Here is a 19149-nt window from a genome sequence, read left to right on the forward strand (position 1 = left end):
TACTTTTGGGGGTCTTTTTCCCCTGCCCCACAACCCATGTAGATTTTGGCCTGAAGTAAAGCCACTCTGGGCATCATTGTTTTGGTTGTCTTTTCCCTGTCCTGCTCCCAGGAGACTCACCAGCAGCTTGCAAACCAGAAGAACCTCTACGTGGTGGAGTTCCGGGAGGAGCAGGGCCCTCTGCCCATCGTGGTGGCCCTGCCCGAGGGGACTGTCCGTGAGGAGCCTGAGCCAGAGGATGAAGTTCTAAACACAAAGCTGGAGTGGAGGGAGGTGAAAGAAGCCCAGGGAATGCTGAAATCTCCCTGGGCAAGTGCCAGACGGGCGGCGTGCTGACAGCTTCCGTCCCTCTGTCTCCAGCTCAGGTGCAGCTGGGAAAGCCTGGCTCAAGACAGGGTGTCTGGGCTTGAGTTTCAGAGGAGGGCAGCAGTTCTCTCATGCCATCCCATGTCACTACTGCCATCCAGGAGCACTGTTTGCTTTCCCACAATTCCCCTGACCATTGTCTGAGTGAGAATGTTCAGATGGAAGCAGTCAGTGAACGTGTCTTCAGCTTCACGCATGCATTTATTCTGTTCCAGAAGACGGTTTGTAATTGAGATCTCCCACGTTTGTTTCACAAGTTCTTGGGAAACCGTTGAAAATACAAGATTGTGGAAGCAATAAAGAATCATCCGAGTGGGTTTAGTTTGGGTTTTGGTTTGTTTTTTTTTTGCAAAATGCTGGTGTCTGGGAGATACTGAAGCAAGCAGCAGGAGTGGGGGTTCATGTGTACACCCCGTGTCTCACTGCCAAGGCTCAGAGGTTAAATTCTGTGCCTCCAAACTATGTGTGCCTGTCATGGCATTTCCCTAAATGCCAAAAGATGCTTGGGCCAGCACTTTTGTTAGTATGGGAGAAAATACCTTAGAAATCCTTCAAGACCAGCCTGGGAATTTACATATGGAATTCTTATGTTAAAGACGTTTAGGAGCAATGTGTCAACATGGATTTCAATGCAAGTTTCTAAAGGCAGCAGTTGGGTATATATAGACAGGCAGGGTAAATTTAATTTTTATCTCATTCTTGCAATGAAAATTCTAATTCCAAGGCCATGCCTGCTGAGCAGTGGGATGAAGGTTTCTTCCTGTTTGCCAGCTCAATCAAAATATACCTTCAGTAGGGATTGCCAAGTGTCCAGGTTGCAAAGTTTCTTGTCATCAGCACATCAAGCTGCTGTTGGGAATGTGTGCTCACGTTCAGCTGGTATCTCTGCTGTTGAGCTTAGGTCCCTACATAAAATTAATCTTCTATTGCTTTACTGTTCCCACAGGTTTGTTCACAGTAACACAGGGGCTTGTGTAGATATTTTACCCAGCTCACAGACAGGGCTGGCTGTAAAATGAGAAACTCCTGCATTTTCCATGGAGCTGGGTGTAATTTTTTATTAAAAATCAAATTCTTCTCCTGCAATTCAGAAGAAAATTAAGTTCTCCTAACTCATTGCATTGCTGGAGGCAAGGTATCCAATATGCAAATATTTGGAGAACAGTTTACATGGTGGTTAAACCACTTAGTTAAGCAAGAGCAACCAAGATTACAATCTGGGTAATAGTTAATGAATATGTCTGCAATCTTGTTTTTAATAGGAACTGAGGCTTTGCCTGCCTTCAAGGGCACAGATTTAACTAGCATGTAATTGCCTGCTCTGCAGAGCAAGTGCCTGCAGACCTCCTTGTCCTGCTCAGGAAGCTGGAGAAGAGCAAAGATGAGAATTCCACGAACACAACCAGATGAAACCTGGTGGTGGCTGCAGGGGCACAGTAGGCCCAGTGTTTCAAAAGTGTGAATGGGACTTGTAAATGCTCTGGGGAAAAAAAAAGCACCTGATTTGTGGCTTTTTAAAAGGGCTGCTCCATCCAGTTCCATCTGCAAGGGAATCCCAGCGATGGAGGGATACCAGTCCAGAGGGATTTGGGAATTCGTGAGCAAATGCAGGGCACAGGATGAAGCAGCCCCACATTTTGGACCAGGCTGGGAGTAGCCCTGCAGGCAGGGACTTCAGTATCTGTGTTCAACAAACTGCAAGGGCCAGCCCTCCCACATCCTGGGGAGCCCTGCCAGTGTGCTACTCACTCCATGGAAGTATCCCCAAGGGAAAAGGCTTGCTAGCCTGTAGGGTCCATCATGCCCAATGTTTCCAGCAGGGTGACAGCAAATTCTCAGGTCAATGCTTCCCTCAGGGCTGTCTGTGGGAAAGAGATGTGCTGCACACGTGGTCTGTAGATCCTGGGAGATCCTCTGAGCCCTGGGCAGCATCTTTCACTTCAGGAAGTAGGGACTTTCCAGACAGCTCTCTTGGGCTGCCCAGCTTCCAGGCCATGTCAGTTTTCAGGGCTGTGTTGAGATGACTGCAAAGCTGGTCATGATCAACCTCTTGTGTGTCATTTTCTCTCCACTGTGCAGGGAAGGTGCACATTGCTGCCATTCAGCAGCCACCCCTCCCTGTACCGCTGTCCTGTGCTGGGGCCCTGCAGCCCTTTGCCAAGCAGGGACACCCCCTGACCCTGGGGGTGCATGGCGTTGAACTCAGGGTCACACCAGGAGGGTGTCAAAGTTCCAGCTCCATTTTCTGGCCCTCTGCTGGGGGAAGTCCCTTCCATCTTTGCTCCCCAGGCCACAGCTTGGCCCAGGTGACACCAGGGCCGCAAAGGCTCCCTCTGTGCCCCTCCCATGGACACTCCATGCCAGCAGCACCTTGCTGTTCTCCCTCAGTGCTGCCTTCCAGCAAGGCTGGGCTGATGCAGTGGAGGAGGCACTCAGCAAACAGGGTGGGGACAGAAGGACATGGAGGGGGTCTGGTGCAGACGTGGGCTGGTGTATGGTGGGCAAGGGGAAAGCAAAGGGCAAAGCAAGGCAGAAGGAATGAGATTGGGGCTGTACTAAGGCATGGGCTGGGAATGTGATGGCCACAAGGCACAGGGACAGGGATGTGAGAGGACAGGCAGCACTGCTGGGTGCACAGGTGCTGAGCACACCTGGGTGCAGGAGGAACAGAGACAGCTCATCCCAAGGCCCAGGGCAGGGCTGCAGATACCTGCCTTTGTAAACCCATCTAAGCAGAAAGGCATCTTTGTGTTCCAATGTCACATTCAGAGGCGTTAATAGAACCTGGGCACCCCCACAAACACCCCATGATGATGAGATGATGAAACCAGTTTCAAAAGGTGGATGTTGAACTTCAGAGCAGTGTGCCATTCTCCAAAGTGGCTTTGAGTTCCCTCCCTGCTCCAAAAAGGGATTCCTCTTTCCACCTTTGTTGCAACCAGTTCCGTGTTGTCACAGTAACACAAGCCAAACAAGTCAGGCTGGTTTTCAGCGAAGAAAAAACCCAAATGTTTTCCTTAGTTTGCAATTAAAAAGCTTCAAACCAAACCCATGGTCACAGGTCAAAAGTTTGCCTGAATATGAAGCAATAGAGGAGCCTCCAAGTGAACTTTTATTTCTCTCTTGTCCTCTAGTCCTTGTTGTTATCCAGGGACTTCAGACTTTAAATGGAAGCATTTTTTGCCCCACAGGCTGGAAGAGATAATTTGGCATCACTGTTTTCTAGGCACCTCTAACATTTTCATAATATCTCTTCCTGGGTCTAAACCCCATTTCAGTTAATTCATTGTCATGGTGTAACCTCAGCTGGCAACTGAGCTCCACACAGACACTCATTCAACCCCCGTGGTGGCACTGCCCTGTCAGAGCTGCTGGGGCTGTGCTTGGGTGCAGCAAAGGGAAAAAGAGCAGCAAGGACTCACCCGTTCTCAAAATCACAGCAAACCCATCTTTATTAGTGACAGCGTGGCAGTGTTTGAGAGAATAGCCATTCACCAAAAGCAGGAGTTGATTGCCTCTGCTTATTGAGGATTGATTTGATTCTGATCACCCAAAGAATTCTTCTACAGCTTACTGGGCCCCTTTCAGGTTTTGCTTTGTAGGGGGATCAAAGGCAGTGGTAATTCCTGGCATGCCTCAGAATTCAGCAGCACCCTTTAAGAGCTGCAATGATCCACATTGCTCCTGAGCCGTGTTAAATACTGTCCCCATTGCTCATCAGAAGTCAGAGAAGGCATTTTCAGAAACTTCATGAAAATATTAATTTGTACAGTGGTGTTAGGTGGGGAAACAAACTTAAATGGGTACACAGCAATTAAAATGACAGTTTCACAATTGTGCTCCTTGGTGCTTGTTCATTTTTTCCTGGATTCCAGTAACAACCCTGGACACATAAAGGTGCAGTCCAGGGATATTTTAGCCCTTTGAACCCAACTATACTATTTTAAAGCTGGGTGGGGGTTTTTGGGTTATTTTTTTTGTTTGGTTTTTTTTTTGGCCCCAGCATTGAACTGTACCCAATCTGTAAGATACTGAAGGGAAACAGATTGTGCCAGGATATTCCTTTTTCTGGCAGGTTCCTTGTTTTCATCACCAAGATCCCACATAAAAAGCTGCTTGTTTACAGGCTATACATTAGAAGAGGAAACCCAAACCCAGCCTGGAGACAGCAGTCGTTGTTCCTGGCGTTGTTCAGGCTCTCAGGATGATTTCCATCGCAGGAGCGAGAACACCTTGTGGATCACGTAAACCAGGGTGGCCACAAAAGCAAATACCTGTGATGGAAAAACACCAGCCAGTCAATTTTCTGTTGCTTAGTGCCACTCCAGCACTGAGCACACGCCTCATGACGTGCCACATATCTGGGGACATCCATGCATGGTGAGACAGCAACTGGTTTTTCTCCCCCCTCCTCAAATTGTTGGTTTTGGTATCCCAAAATTTTGGTATCCAAAAATAAGATTTACACTTGAGGCCACTCCAGAGCCACCTGCTGCTGTTCCTTGCCCTCCTGCCAGGCACTCACCACGGCAGCAATGTTCTCCCTGTACGCCTGTCCTGGGGAGAAGCCAAGTCTATAGGTCATGTAGGCTTCCAGCACTGCAGCACTGAGGTAGAACAGCGCTGCTGTCTCCTGGCAGATGACATCCTGAGAAACAAGGATCACACAGTCACTCCAAGGGTTGACTGTCCATACAACCATTCCCAGCCTGTAGCTTGGAGTGCAGCAGCAGCACCCTGCTCTGCAGAGCACAGCCAGGCAGGGGAGGCCTGGGGTTTGTCACAGGCACGTACCAAGGTGACCCAGCAGCTGCTGCCACCGCCATGAGCCCCGCAGAAGTAGAGGCACAGGAGGCAGATGGACATGACGAAACAGAACACGGAGACAAACATCACCCAGCCCTGCAGCATGGAATCCGGGATCCTCGAGGATGCCACCAGGATCCACACAAGGCCCCCAAAGATCTGCAAATATCAAAGAAGGGAGCAGGGTGAGTGTGGGATAAACTGACTTGCATCTGGCACTGCACATGGCAACAGCCCATGATTTCTTCCCAGCCTCCCCTTGAAACGGGGCATTTAGCTGGGAGCATCTGCTACTGATTCTGACTCAAAAAAATCCTCACTGTTGCCCTGCCTCCTGGTGCCACTGGCACTCATACCCTTCCTACACCAGTGTGCTCAGGAGGCTGGTTCAGACCCTTCTGAGGACTGGCTTTAATGAGCAGGGAGATTTAGGAGAGGTGTGCTTCACACCCAGCATGACAGATGCCTGCCAGAACTGTCAAACCCGGCCCACCTGCACAAACAGCACAGACACCTGCCCTCACAAAGGCCACCTGCCAAAATCACTCTGAAGGGAGAGAACAGGAGAGGTTTGACTCTCTGGGTAGGGGAAATGAGCCTGAGGCTCCCAGCTCCTGCTTGGGAAAGGAAGCTTGTATTGCTGCTCCAGCTCTTTGGGTCATCCTTCATTGGCTACACCAGGACTGTGCCTGGTCCCAGCTGCTGGTGTGGGAGCAGGTGGGACGTTCTCAGCCAGCCTTGGGAGTTTTCCATGGGTTTTCTGGTGGTACACAGGGACAGATATGTCTAGGCTCCATCCCTTCACCAGCAGACTCCTGCACGAAGATGGGAGCATGATGTTCAGTGTTGTGGAATGTCTGGAGTGCAAGTGGTGCCTTTGCACTTAAATGCTCTCAGTAGCTTTTCTGTGCCACAAATCTGCCCAGTTGTTGCCCTGTGCAAAGTTTAGTCTGTGCAGCACCCTGTGATAAAGAGCTCCAGAGCTGAACCCACACTGTGTGGACCAGTGCTATTTTGGGGACCTATCCCTCACCACCCGCCAGTCTGGGATTCAGGCAAATGTCCAGAGGTAGGAGAGCCTTGCTGACTCTAAGGTCATTCTGATCCTTGTATCGGCCAGAGTATCCCAGTCAGAATTCAAGTGCCAGCTCCTATTCATTTCCATTTCCATGGGATTTCCATTTCCTTCCAGGCATGTTGCAAGTGAAAAGAAAGTTTCTGATTTATGATAACTCAGAAAATGTTACATCATTTGCGTCACCCCACAATTGTAGGAAAGCTTGTTGGTGCCATTATACAAATTGACACATTACATCAATTATGTGGTTGAGACGTGGCAAAGACCTGAGAGAAAATGGATCTTCCAAAGTGCTGCTGCTCTGGTCCCTCTTGTAACCAAAGGCTGACACTTGGACGCTAATTCAGTCCTTTTAATCACTCATGTGCGGACATAATGAAAAAAATCCTAAAAAAAATCCTGAGGAGAAGTGTTATGGCTGCTCCGTTAAAATCAAGCACAAATTATGGTGAGATAAGAGGTTGGGAAAAGAAGTACCACAGCTCACTTCCTACCACTCACCATCTCTCCTTCCTGCAGGCTGTGGTTATTCACTCAGAAAAGTCTGTTTGACATGGTTTGATTGTTGATTTTGGGTTTATGGTGAAGATTCATAAAAAGGAAGGAAGGATTGAGAGGCTTTCAATAACTCACAGCAGGATGTGGACAGCAGTCTAAGAAAAAAATTATCCTTTAAATGGCTTTTACAAAGCAAACATATCTGTTTTCAGCTTGTTTCAGCTTTCCCCCATAGGTCTGCGTATCCATATGTGCAGAAAATTCTTCAAATTAAATAGATTACAAGAATTAAACTGAGCCTCACAGATTAAAAATGGTAGCTCTTAATCAGCCCATGCAAATGTGGTAATCATCTGAGCTGCAGGTAGGATCTTCTGAAAATTTCACAACCATCTTAGCATTTAAAATGCCAATTTTGTTTTGTTTTGTTACCATCTTGGCCCATGGTAGGCAACCTGAGATTCCACTTTATCCCTCTGAATGCTATGATTCAAGGCAGCCACCTCATTTGTACACAGCAGAGGTCACACAGCTGTACAGCCCAGAGTCTTCCTGGAGATGGAGAAATCCAGTTATGCTGCATTCCTCCTTCCTGGGTGGTTCCTGGGCCTTCAAGAAGCACATTTCCAAGTCTTTCCCAAACCAAAGGATAGGGTGCTCATTTCAGCAAACTGCCCTTCCAAATTCCCTGGAGAGAGGGATTACAAACAAAACAGTTCAAGGGGAATGAGCTCGATGAGGCCAACAGCAGGCTCAGCGCCAGGGCTAACACACCTCAGTGGCAGGGGTGGCTGGCAAGTGTCTGCCCAGACAAAATCTCCACAAGGACTTAACATCCTCCTCCATGCAGCTGCAGGAAACCTGGACCTTGCTCTCAGGTCTGCAGAGCCCGGCTGGAGCGGCTGAGGCAAAGTCTTTCTCTACATCCTCTTTGCTACATTGTTATCACCAGGAGAAGGAAGGGAATGCTGTAAATCCCAGGAGTGTGGACCAAGCTAGGTGACAGGAAAGGATTTGGTGCCAGATGACAAAACTGAAATTTTTAGCATGAAATAATCTGAATGCCATCCTATAATACATAGCCAGAGCTTTCAATCCTGGACCAAAACGCTCAGAATTTGAAAAAAAGCCTCCCAAGCTCTTGTAAGAAGAGCACGTTTCATGAATGGGGCAGAGGACATAGGGGAAAAGGTTCAAGTTGAGATTTTGCATTTTATGACCTATGCTCAGAGCAAATGCTTTTAACCACATGGGCCAAATCCAGTAAGATTATTATCACCTTCTGCTCAATGAAGTTACAATGTGGAAAGAAGTTGCAAGGTGTTTGCTCACCCTTTGCTCACCCACACGCCCAGGTCCAGCAACTCCGCATCTGCGGCTCAGGAATGCTGCGATGGAGCAGCACAGCCTCGGCTGGTCGGGCTCTTTGCTGCTGCAAACAATTCCCTCAGCTCACCCTAAGCCCCTGTTTCAAGCCAGCAGCTCATCCTCTACCTGCACCATCCGCTAAAATCACCTTCCTGTTAATTAAACGGCTCCATTTGGCAACCTACTGTAAACCCACCAGCAACCTCTGCCGGGATTTTAGGCAGGAAATTACAACGTTTTTCAAAGGCACCAGAAAAATCCCACTGCAGACTACAGAAGAGCTTCAGAGCCTCACGCCCTGTGGTTTTCTCCGAGGATGAGCTGCCCCCAGCCCGCTGTGGCTCAGGGACATGGCACAGGTCCTGAGACATGTGTTTGGGGACAAGTGTCACCCCTCAAACACCTGCAGCATAACCTGTGCTGAGTGCCCAGCCAGCAGCCACGGCCCTCCCCCAGGGAAAAGTCAGCACTCACGATTTCAGGAATGAAGAGCACATCTGGGAAGGTCGTCAGGACCGCCAGGCCCCTGGGCAAAGTGCTGGTGGAAGCTGAAGAGGACATTGGGAGGCTCTGGCACGGTGATTATCAGCCACTCTGCTCCTCACTGCTGAATGCAGCCTCCTTACACCTCCCTCTCTTTCTTCTTCCTTTCCTCCCCTTCCTGCTCTCCTTTCTTCCTCCTTTTCTCCCCTTCCTGCCTCGGTTTCTTTCCTCCCTGCTTCCTGCTGTCAGATGAAGACAGCTGTGAATGGCACAGGTGTGGCCAAACCCTGTGACCTGGAGTCACATGGGAGGTGTTCGGGACATGCAGGGGCGGCCCCGGGGCGTTGGGAGCAGAGCCAGGCTGTCCCCGAATGGGCTGAGCTTGCCTGGCAGGTCCCTGGGCAGGGCCGAGTGGCACTGGGGTGATAGCTGAGGGCAGCAGGGGACACCTGTGCTCATCTACCTGGACAGCATCACATCCCTTTTTATTTGCACGGTGAGCCAGCGGGGCCCCCGCACACCTGAGGTGGTCACAGCAGAGTTCACGAGCGTGGCTGGTGGCCAAGACAGGCCAGGATGTGACAGTGAGCAAACACTGGAAACGTCCCAGACATCCAGGGATGAGGGCAATCAAACTGCAGAGCAAACCACTTCCATTATCGCAGAAAGATATTGGAAATGCCAAGGTAACACGCATGACCTAAAATGATGAGACTTCCCAAGTAGTTTCACTTCTTAAATTTTTCCTTTTTGTCTGTAGTCCATGGGAGCAAGTCATTCCCCTTCTTCATATGAAATATTTACTCCTTTTTAACACCCTTGGGCACAAAGCAAAAACCACAGAATTCCAGAGGCTAAGGTCAGAAAGTGCAAATAAAGGATTTTCTTTGAGAAAGGAAGACAGTGTTAAAACTGCCCCTTGGAGAAAGCAGTGAGGCAGATGAGTGGAGGACGCTGAAACAGCAGGAAAATCGGGCAAATGCTTTTAATAAGCAGATTAAGTGAGGGGCAGGGTTACATGGCAGAGCAAGCACAGAACCACAGTGCTGGTGGGGCAGGGAAGGGGTGGTATGGATGCTTCTTACCCAGACCCTGAGCTCTATTATTTCCAGTCTCTTGAAGCAAAAACATCTAAGTAGATAATGCCATCTTTCTTTTTTTCCAGAGGCCTCTTCTCACTTAAATGCAGAGCCTGTGCTGACCTTCATGACTTCCTCAAAAGTGGGAGAGTGTTTTTCCTGCATCCACCTGATTTCCCACTTCTCTAGGGAGATCCTATTTGCCCTAAAGTGATACAGCTCCACCTAATGGATGAAAACTCGGATATGAGGCAGACCTAGAAACCAGTCAGCAAAGAGGGAGAGCTGGAAGCATTGGGAATGTAGGCATTGGAGCTGGAGACACAGACATAGCTCCAGAGGGGTCTCACTGTTTCTGTAAGGGATGGAGATGAAGCTCTCCTGTTCCTGGGACCATGGGATTGGTGTGAGGAACAAGCAACTGCATTATGAGGGGCAGGAGCACTGGTGCTTTTCCATTTGGAAGGGCTAGGATAGCTTTAAAGAATCCCTTCTTTGTCTTATTTACAAATTTTTGGTGATTAATTAAAAAACAGGAGGTTTAGTAGAACCCTGGGTTCAGTGGTAAAGATGCTGAGACCAGCTTGATCAAACTCCTTTAAATTAGGCCTCTCATGAGGGTGCTCCTCCCAACTGAGGTGGGCATCAACAGGGATGTGGAAGAGCCTGGTAGGGAAGTGAGAGACCTGTGTTTTGAGCAGAAACCAAAGAGCTGGTAACATCTGACTGAAACATGTTCTGCTGAGGACAACACAGAATCTAGAAGTTGCAGGACAATCAACCTCTTCATACTACAAAAGATCAGTCCCAGTTTTCCCAGCGTATCTCCTTTAGATGCATGAAGATCATTCCTGTGAGTGGGAACACCCCTCAGGGACACCTCTGGAGGCTGAGTGACACTTGCCCATGGTTAGTGACATGGGTGAGTAACATCAATCTCTGATAGTTATTAACCTAGCTATATTATTGGTGCAATAAACAGAGCACTGTATTAGCAGCCGTATTGTGTAGTAAATAATTCTGAACAGATTGTTGTTTTGCCATTTTGCATTTTTATCTTTTTAGATTTTCATCTAATCATTATCATTGCAAATTTAAATAATAGCAGTCATTTATTCATCCTTGTCCTTGTCAGGTGCTGGCCATTTGAAAGAAAAGGATGACATGACAGGGTTCCCTAGGTAGGTATAAACCACTAAGAGCTTTCTATTCTAGAAAGATTTATCTGAAAGAGATACCTGCCCATACAGAGTTTTGGAACAGGTATCCCAATACTGGAGGTGAGCTCCAGAATGAGGATGAGGATGCCTTTACCTGTTAAGGAAAGCACCTCACCCCACAATTGGAGGCACAGGAAATGGTGCTCCAGGGAGGTAGAAACCAGCAACAGCTCTTTCGAGAGAACTTGTGTTAAGAGCAGTCCCTGGTGGATGTATTCAACACTAGAGGCAGCATCCAAATTTTGGTGCAAGGCTCCTGGGAGTGGATTGCTCCCACAGAGGAAGTGCCATGAAAGGAAGTGGGTGCTAGACTTTACCTCCCCTGAGGAGCCTCTTATCTGCACGAGGAACATTAGGGATAGCTCCTTGCCTTCCAAAATAAATGTATTTCTTTTTGTCCTGGTACATTTTGCCAGTAGGGACTAGACACTTTTGACTTCAGATCTGCCCTTTGGGTTTCTGAGGCAGCATCAGTGTATTTAATTGTCCAGGAAGTACACAGGGATACAGGCTGGAATTCTGAATGGTGACAGCAGGAAGGTAAAAGCCAACATCGTTTTTGTTGGCACCTTTAGTGGCAGCAGTTAGTGGAGGACTTCAGGTTTGTATCCTGAAAAAGGGAAGGTAAACCACCTCAGTGCAGTTTATAGGTGACAAAAGAAAGGTATAGTCCAGCACTGGCTCTTTCTTCACAGGACCTTCTCTGTGGAAGCAGCTGCTGGACATAGATTCTGAGAGAAGCTGAGGGCACACACAGTGAAAAGAAAGAGCAAAGACCTGCATGCAGTGCAGTTTACAGGCTGCAAGAGGAGGAGGAAGGCCAGGGCAAGCCTTTTTTTCCCAAGAACTGTGTGGAAGCAGTTGCTGGCCCTTTAAAGCTTTGATGCTGGGCTCTGGGAGAAGATGGATGGATGAAGCCAAGAAGGAAAGCTCAAAATCCAGGATGTGGGGCGTAATTCCACAGGTGTGAGACAAACGTGGAGCCAGCAAGAGTTTCGTCATCTGGCAGCTGTTGTGACCAAGATTTTTGCTGTATGTTTACAGTTAAGGTACAAGATCTATGTGACTTAAAATACATATGAAGGCCCAGTTATTTGGAGAAATTTTGGAGGTAGCATCCAAACTTCCTAGGTGGAAATTGCCACTGCATATCATTAACACACCAGCTCTGTCATGCTCAGCTCCCACACTGTCCAGCTACCTCTATATATTATAGATATATGTATATACACACATACAAGTACAGGCATAATTTCCATAGTCAATGGCTGTCCCTCCAAGGTGTCTATAGAGTTTCAGAGTTCTATCCATCCCAGGTGTATTCCAGGGCAGCAGAGCAGTCCATACTCACTGCTCATGGTAGTTATAGCAAACAGTGGAAGTGTCATTCAGCAACCAGTACTATAGCTGTAGAGCCCAGTCTTTGGGTGGGCCAAAAGGAAATGTTCCAAAAATCAAGCAAGAAATTCTGTCTCCCCTACTACAGCTCATACATCTCTGAATTAAAATTCTGTAGTGGTCCCTTGGCTGGAGCAAAGCCATCTCTGCCCTGGACCTTGCTGGTCTCCAACAAGCACTCCAAAGAAGGGGGGGGCAGTTTCCCCTGCCAGATCCCAAATTCCTGCTCTTTGGTTCCCTCTATCCCATCTGCAATGCCAGTGGCTGTAGCAGAACAGTTGCTCAGCATGGCCAAGCTGTGAGGTCAGCCCCAAGAACTGGCACAGCAGGAGAGCTGCTGAAGCTCCTCAGGTTTGGAGGAAATTGCTGACACAGCTTACTCACAAAAAAGGGAGTCAACAAGAAAACACAGACACTAATACTGCTCAAAACTGTCCAGTAAAATCATCACAGTGGGTGAATTTATTTCCACCCTCACTCTCCTCAAACAGAAGAGCAAGTGCTATTCCCCAGCACAGAAGGCTGGGAAATAATATTTTAAGGGTGCCTAAACCCTCTTGAGCATCTCACTGGGATTAGTCTGAGAGGGTGCTTCACACAGCACAGCTTTTAAATCCCCTTTGCACAGAACAGGTGTCACGCTCAACATCTCTGTGGATGTGCTGCCCAGATTTCACAGGCAGTGACAAACTCTGCTAGGAGTTGAGTATCAGTTAGAAAAGCCCTCAAGACCTATCAAGAGGATTCCACTGGGTACACAAATGAGGGGAAAAAAAAGAAAATAAATTTAAGAATTAACCGGATAGGCAAGGAATGTATCAAGTAACAGCCACAGGTTCCTGATGCCAAGATTCTGGTTCAGTACTCCCTCCCCTTCTGAAAAACACAGCTCACACACTTCCAGTGTTGGTTTAGGGTTGTTTTGTGGTTTTGTTTTGTTGAGTTTTTTTAATAAAAGAAGGCTTCCAGATACCTAATCACTATTGTGCTGTTTGTGCAGGACAAAAGAACTTTAAATACTCAAATGCACAAGTCAAAACAAGCTGTTTCAAACTGCTCAGCAGTGCAGGCTCATGCACTTATTTGAAATGGCTTTAGTCTTTGTACAATCAGTTCTATATGTAGCAATGACTATATATAAAGAATATAGTACATACTATTGTTTTCATTGTCAATTTACAAGAGAAAAAAATAAATATTTTCCATTCTTATTATACATTAACACTTCAGTAGAAAGTTACAGCTGTTGTGTTGGCATGACCTGCAACATCAGGAGGAGAAGGGACATGCATACTTATCTATTAAGAACTCTAAACTATGACTTTGTAATAAATTACAGAGGATAGATACCAGCCAACAGAATACCGATTATCTGAATTCAGTACATTTGTGATTCTTGCTCCAGGGTAAAAGCCAAAAATCTTGCAAAATACAAAAGCCAGTAGCTCGCATTATGTATGAAAGACAAATCATGTATAGTATAGCCTCTTCTCCAAATGTTTGTGAATAACAGGCTTGTGGTTTCTCAGGCAAAGGAGTTTAAGTTGTTGAGTTGGTCCTTGCACCCTTCACACGTAACTAGCACCATAAAGATGCAAGGACCTCAGCAAACACCTAAATTTCACGCTTAATAGATAAAGCATGCATTTTGTAGAGCTTGTGCAGGGTACATACTCTGTTTGTTAAAGTTACTGTGCAAAAAAGATTCTCGAGCACTGAAGATGCTTCTGTAATTCTGGTAAGATTATTAGCAACATTTTTTAAAGTTTAGCAGGCCTGTGTGCGATTAATAAAAAACCTGCACTCATGGTTCCCCTCTGATTGCTGTGCATGGGCACTGTACCACTGAACTGAGAGCTAAGGAAACAAAGGCAGCAGCCTGAATGTCCAGTGAAGTGGGGAAAAAGGAGCTGCAGTTTGCTAAAAAATAAAAAAATATTTTTAAATGGCACAAAGCTTTGTACACGTGGATCTACCAGTGCAAATACATATACATGAGGTACCAATTCGTTCAGATCTTTCTATAGGCCAGATCTATTTACATGTATCTTAAAATTACTCTCAATTTCCTGCTGTCAGATAAATGCTACAGCTTGTCAGCCTGAAAGTAAAATCAAAATCAAAACAAATTTTCAGCATATTCAATATCAGATTATTCTAATTTCTCTACAATTTAGTTTCTGAGCTTTCACTACTAAGACTGCTTAATTAATTATTCGGGTTTTTTTAAAGCACTAGTGATAATTTTAAAAAATTGAGATGATTTGAGGAAAAAGTTAAAACTATATGTAAATTGGAACAATAACTATAACCAGCTGAATATTTTTAACATTGCTTGAAATTTTACCAAATACTGTTAGGAATAAGGAACGGTTATTGCTATCTGAAAACTTAAAATTAAAACAAGCCAACCTGAAAGCATAGACAGAACTATTCCAATGGTGACAATTTTATAGATACAAAACAGCATTCTGCCTAAAATCAGTCCTTTTGCATCTGAACACTCTTCAAGTTATCTACAGCTTTCTCTTCCAGGTAACTAAGATGGCATTTACATGGAACTATGGATTTGAAGTGGCTAACTGGGGGACACACACAGCTTTTCAACTCCGGCAGTTCTTTCTTGAGACGTTCCAGCTGCTCCACCTGGAATATATTTGGTTGTTCAGGATTTGAATCGTATATCCTGAATAAATGAGAAAAGAAAAAACACTGATCAGTATTATAAAATAGCAGTCCACAGAAATGTACACCAGATAAAGCACCTGTTTTTTTTTCCTTAACAGAGCAAACTTAAGACCCAAAGACAGTTTTCTCGGGGTTAGTACCCTAGGTTTTGCTGCTTATCTCACAATATAAAATGGTATTCCCTTCACACAGACTAGCTAGTGTTTCATTGGATATACTAAAAACCTACTGGCATATACTCAATCTCCTGACAAATGTGATTTTACAGATGGCATAAAGCAGTGAAACAAGAGCAGTGTTCCAGGCTTCAAAGTTCAAAGCATAAGAAATTTCAGAGCCCTGAGATTATTTGAAAACTGTGATATACTGCACATAATACTGCATGGAGTGTATACTTATTGTTTCAAGAATTATTTCACCTCCCCACCGTTCAGAACTTTTTCATTTTTAAATTACCATAACTACCAACACAATATTAAGTGAAGAGTGAAAAATAGAAAATCTGATCTCTCTCCACATCTAATGCAAATTAACCATCCACATTATTTTAAACACACACATAAACAAAGCTGCCAGATTTCAAATGTCAACATCATACCAGATTGTCCAAATCCAAGTCACATTTTGAGTGACAGTGTAAGCACTGAGCACAACTCAAACACTATTTGGGTGTAATTCATTACAAAGGAAAGCATTGGTGCTCCTGTAACCTAACACTGGCATGACACCTATTGTAACAAGGATATACCTTGATTTCCCAATGTCAATTTCTAATATCAGCACGTTTATATCCAAAATTTTAATGCTGGCACTCAGTTGCACATATACAGTTTCAAGTATTGCAGGTTTATCTCCTTCAAATGAAAACTTCTGCAAGATATTACTACAGCTTCTATCTTAGTCTTTAAGAATGTTCATACTTCACTTACGATTTCTTCAAGAAAGTAGTTGGTTTTATTTCATCATCCTTTGTCTCTCACACATTTTCAAGTTATGCCCAAAAGGAACGAATGCCACTAATAAAACAATGTGGTATTGGTGTGACAGAAGTGCAAGGTGCCCTTTTCCTCTCACAGACAACTTGTGAACTGCTGGCAACTCCGAGACACCAAAAATAACATGCAGCTCCAAGATGGGTACAATAATGAGATTAAAGTGAGGAAACATTTCCACAGAAAATATTGATATGGATCACAGTAAGGTCAAGGACAATTTCTGTGAAGAAACTCCTAGAAGTGAGGATAGATGCTGTCCAGTTTGATGAAATTCAAACAGAAGGCATAGCATTTAAATTACTTGCACAGAACTTACAATCCTAAGGCCTAAGATATGACCCAAATTTGCCCAATGGAAACTTTCTGCAAAGTAACAGATCTACCTTCCTTCTTTCCTGTACTTTTGTCAGTTGAGTCAGCTGCTATCTTATGAATTTCCCTGCAAATTCCAGACAAAACACTTTATATATTTTTATATATATTTTATAGCTTTCTATACAAAACACGCGTTAGGAACTAAGAATCTGAAGTTCTTCCCATCAGTTAAGACACTAGAACAGCAAAAGCATGGTTATTTTAAGCCCCTTGCTCCTACGACACGGCTAGGCATGCTTCTAATCAACTTCTGGCAAGTATTTTATTACTAGTTCTTTACAACAACAAATATAAACTCTTTAATTCCTGCTCCATTCTAAAGTCTTTTCAATTGAGATTCTGGACAAATTCAACCCTCCAAGCTCCTTTCAAGCTGCCACTAGAGCCAGTCCTGTCCAATGTGTGTATACATTTTCTTTTAAATCAAAAGCAGAGAAGACAACTCAAAGCAGAGCTTCGGAATTTTTTTACTCTACTTTTTGTTTGAGTCCACAGAAGTACACCACCAGTTTGCAGCAACAGAGCTCCACTACTTCACTAATTATTTCCAACATCACCATAAAGATAAGGAATAAACTCTCATCTTCCTATCCTCCATGCTTCAACGGGACAATTATTTGTAAGCAACTATGCACCAAAGTTTCTCCATCTGACTTCCTGGTAATAAGCAAGCCCTGCAGAAAACTGAGAAGTCCTTTAAACATTCCTTTTTAAAGTAAGCATCTTCTACAAAAGACTTGCAGGACGTTGCAGGGCTCTGCAGTGAGTGCAAAAACCAAAGTGTTTGACTCCTGAAAGGTGCTCTGCAATCTCTGAAAACACATCCAAGACAAGAGGCAGCAGCAGTGAAATACTGTTTTCATGCTCAGATGATTTCCTGAAGATTTTGATTAAAGCTTTTCACTTTTCTTTAGATCTTTTCTTTAGATTTTTAGAGGAAAACTTGAATTTACTTTGCAATTCACAAAATAGGGAAACTAAGACTATCATTGCATAACATCTTAATTCAAACACTGAGTAGATTATAAATCGATTCATACTCACTTCCTCCACATATCCATGCTATTATTTAAGTGACATGCAGTTTCAGGCAAACAGGGCAGCCCAGATTTCAGCAGTCTTCTGCTTTTGGGAAGTGTTTAAAATGTTTTTGATTTGATTGCCAGCTAAATTTGTGTAAATGTTGGGAAGTTACTCATAGCAATCAAGCACAGCTTTTGCCTGCAAATGCAACATGCAGCCTAAGCAACTGTAGTGTTTGGACAAAGCTGTCATGGAAAAGCTCTCAGCATCCGTGTTTTGGAAATATTGATTTAGTATTTTTTTGCAGTTCTGTGTATTATTCAACAAACAAAATTCAGATCATATAAAGTGAATGAGAAAAGATGATGCAAGTGTAAGTTAGCACCCACCCCTCTCCACATTGGTATTTAATAACAGCCAGCAGGTGTAAAAACACAAGGCTGCTTTGTTCTTACTGAGTTAAGTATATTCAAATACAGAAATATTTTCTGGACTGTTTACAAAGCCTATCCAGGAGAAAAACACCAGATCAATCACCCCAGAAATCCTGCTTTAAAAATCAGCATTTTAACCAAGCCGGAGAATTTCACAATAGATTGAAATTTCTTCTCTAATTAAAATCCAAACATCAGACTTATATGCCATTTTAAGGATGACATTTCTGTGCAGATAGAAGATACACAGTCATGCACATGAAGTACTTTTCTGTGTAAGAGCCCAAATAAAAGCCTGAAGGCAGACGTGGCTCCTTTCTGTAGAGGTTGCCCTTTCAACTCAAATAATTTGGTTAAGCATTGAGACAAATGGTAATTGAACATAGAAAAATAGGATAATATCATCCCAGAGTCCCAGAACATCTGTTTGGATTAATGACTTTTAGTGTATGTAATAATCTGCAGCCCAAGTGGAGAAAGGCTTGGATGGAGGGAGGAAGTACATTTGCGTTCTTTCCTCTGCCCCAGTGAGACCAGCCTTTTAATATTTTTGGCATTTGTAAGCTTTCCAGATTTAGTCTTGCAGTTTTTCTCCATGCAAAGCAAAGTCAGACCCCCTACCTGCATTTTTTTTTTGCCCAGTGCTTGGTATCACCAACTTTTGGTATTCAGGACACAGCTTTTCTGCCATCTTCACAACTGGCTACAGTGTTTTGGTCAATTCTACATGGATGATTAAAGTTTGGAAAAAAATAGCTTACAGAAATAATCTCTATGCACACAATTCATAATCTCAGAAATAGCTACTGCACACAGTAACTCAGTGCTACATACAAGCAATCTAAAATTCCTCTATTCACTTCCTAGATTATTCAGATAATCAGCACTTAACATGGTGTAAGTAAAGGTCTAGTAAACAGCAACACAAAATACCATACTTGATAGATATCTGGGCTTGGCCATAAATGCAGAGAACAAAGATTTTGCAGGAATCATGGAAGAAGCATCATCTTAATTCAGCCCTGGTAATGTTCTGGAATTTGAAGACACAGCAACAGCACGAACTGGCTTTACACTAGAACACATTACTGCAGTCCCTACTTATTTCTACACCTTGGAACAGTCATGTCCATCTCTCTTAAGTTCTGCCTTTTAGATTTAGTTTTAAATTTATTTCTAATCTCCAAAGAGCACAGAATATGCTGACACCATACCTATTTGAACTCTTAGATTACCTTCAAGTCCCAAATGATCTGAAAGACTGACTCTTTACCCAGCAGCTCCAGCTGTGAGCTGCCAGGTTTTACATTCCTACATTCCACGTCTTGCAGGTTCCAT

The 19149-nt window shown here is 44.5% G+C and overlaps 3 protein-coding genes across 14 annotated transcripts in view; 1 reads left to right on the forward strand and 2 right to left on the reverse strand.

Moving 5' to 3' along the window:
- The window catches only part of MRPS5 (mitochondrial ribosomal protein S5), a 28171-nt gene extending 27484 nt beyond the window's left edge, over nucleotides 1–687 (forward strand). The window contains exon 11 of the mRNA XM_014892626.2: nucleotides 112–687. Within this exon, the coding sequence (XP_014748112.1) occupies nucleotides 112–336 (225 nt within the window). The 3' untranslated portion in view covers nucleotides 337–687. The remainder of the gene's footprint in view (nucleotides 1–111) is intronic.
- Nucleotides 688–3791: 3104 nt separating this feature from the next.
- Nucleotides 3792–13049, reverse strand: MAL (mal, T cell differentiation protein (MAL blood group)). 3 transcript variants are annotated; one of them, XM_014892627.2, is made up of 4 exons: nucleotides 8591–13049; nucleotides 5161–5331; nucleotides 4892–5014; nucleotides 3792–4640 (listed from the first exon to the last, which is right to left on the reverse strand). In XM_014892627.2, the coding sequence occupies exons 1-4, from the start codon at nucleotides 8675–8677 to the stop codon at nucleotides 4566–4568; spliced, it is 456 nt and encodes a 151-aa protein (XP_014748113.1). In that variant the 5' UTR covers nucleotides 8678–13049; the 3' UTR covers nucleotides 3792–4565. The 3 variants fall into 3 exon arrangements, with proteins under 3 accessions (XP_014748113.1, XP_088017037.1, XP_088017036.1); XM_088160911.1 differs by lacking the exon at nucleotides 8591–13049 and adding an exon at nucleotides 7181–8459; XM_088160910.1 differs by lacking the exon at nucleotides 8591–13049 and adding an exon at nucleotides 6752–8459.
- A 151-nt stretch (nucleotides 13050–13200) lies between these two features.
- GPCPD1 (glycerophosphocholine phosphodiesterase 1) overlaps nucleotides 13201–19149 on the reverse strand; it is a 43384-nt gene continuing 37435 nt past the window's right edge. For 6 of the 10 annotated variants that reach the window (XM_014892622.2, XM_088160900.1, XM_088160898.1 and 3 more), the window contains one exon: nucleotides 13201–14982. In XM_014892622.2, the coding sequence (XP_014748108.1) occupies nucleotides 14778–14982 (205 nt within the window). In that variant the 3' untranslated portion in view covers nucleotides 13201–14777. Of the gene's footprint in view, nucleotides 14983–18432; nucleotides 18535–19149 lie in introns of all 10 variants that reach the window. The other 4 variants (XM_088160903.1, XM_088160904.1, XM_088160905.1 and 1 more) reach the window with 1 other exon arrangement.

This window comes from Sturnus vulgaris, chromosome 3, assembly GCF_052056855.1.
Source record: "Sturnus vulgaris isolate bStuVul1 chromosome 3, bStuVul1.hap1, whole genome shotgun sequence".
Classification (NCBI taxonomy): Eukaryota; Metazoa; Chordata; class Aves; order Passeriformes; family Sturnidae; genus Sturnus; species Sturnus vulgaris.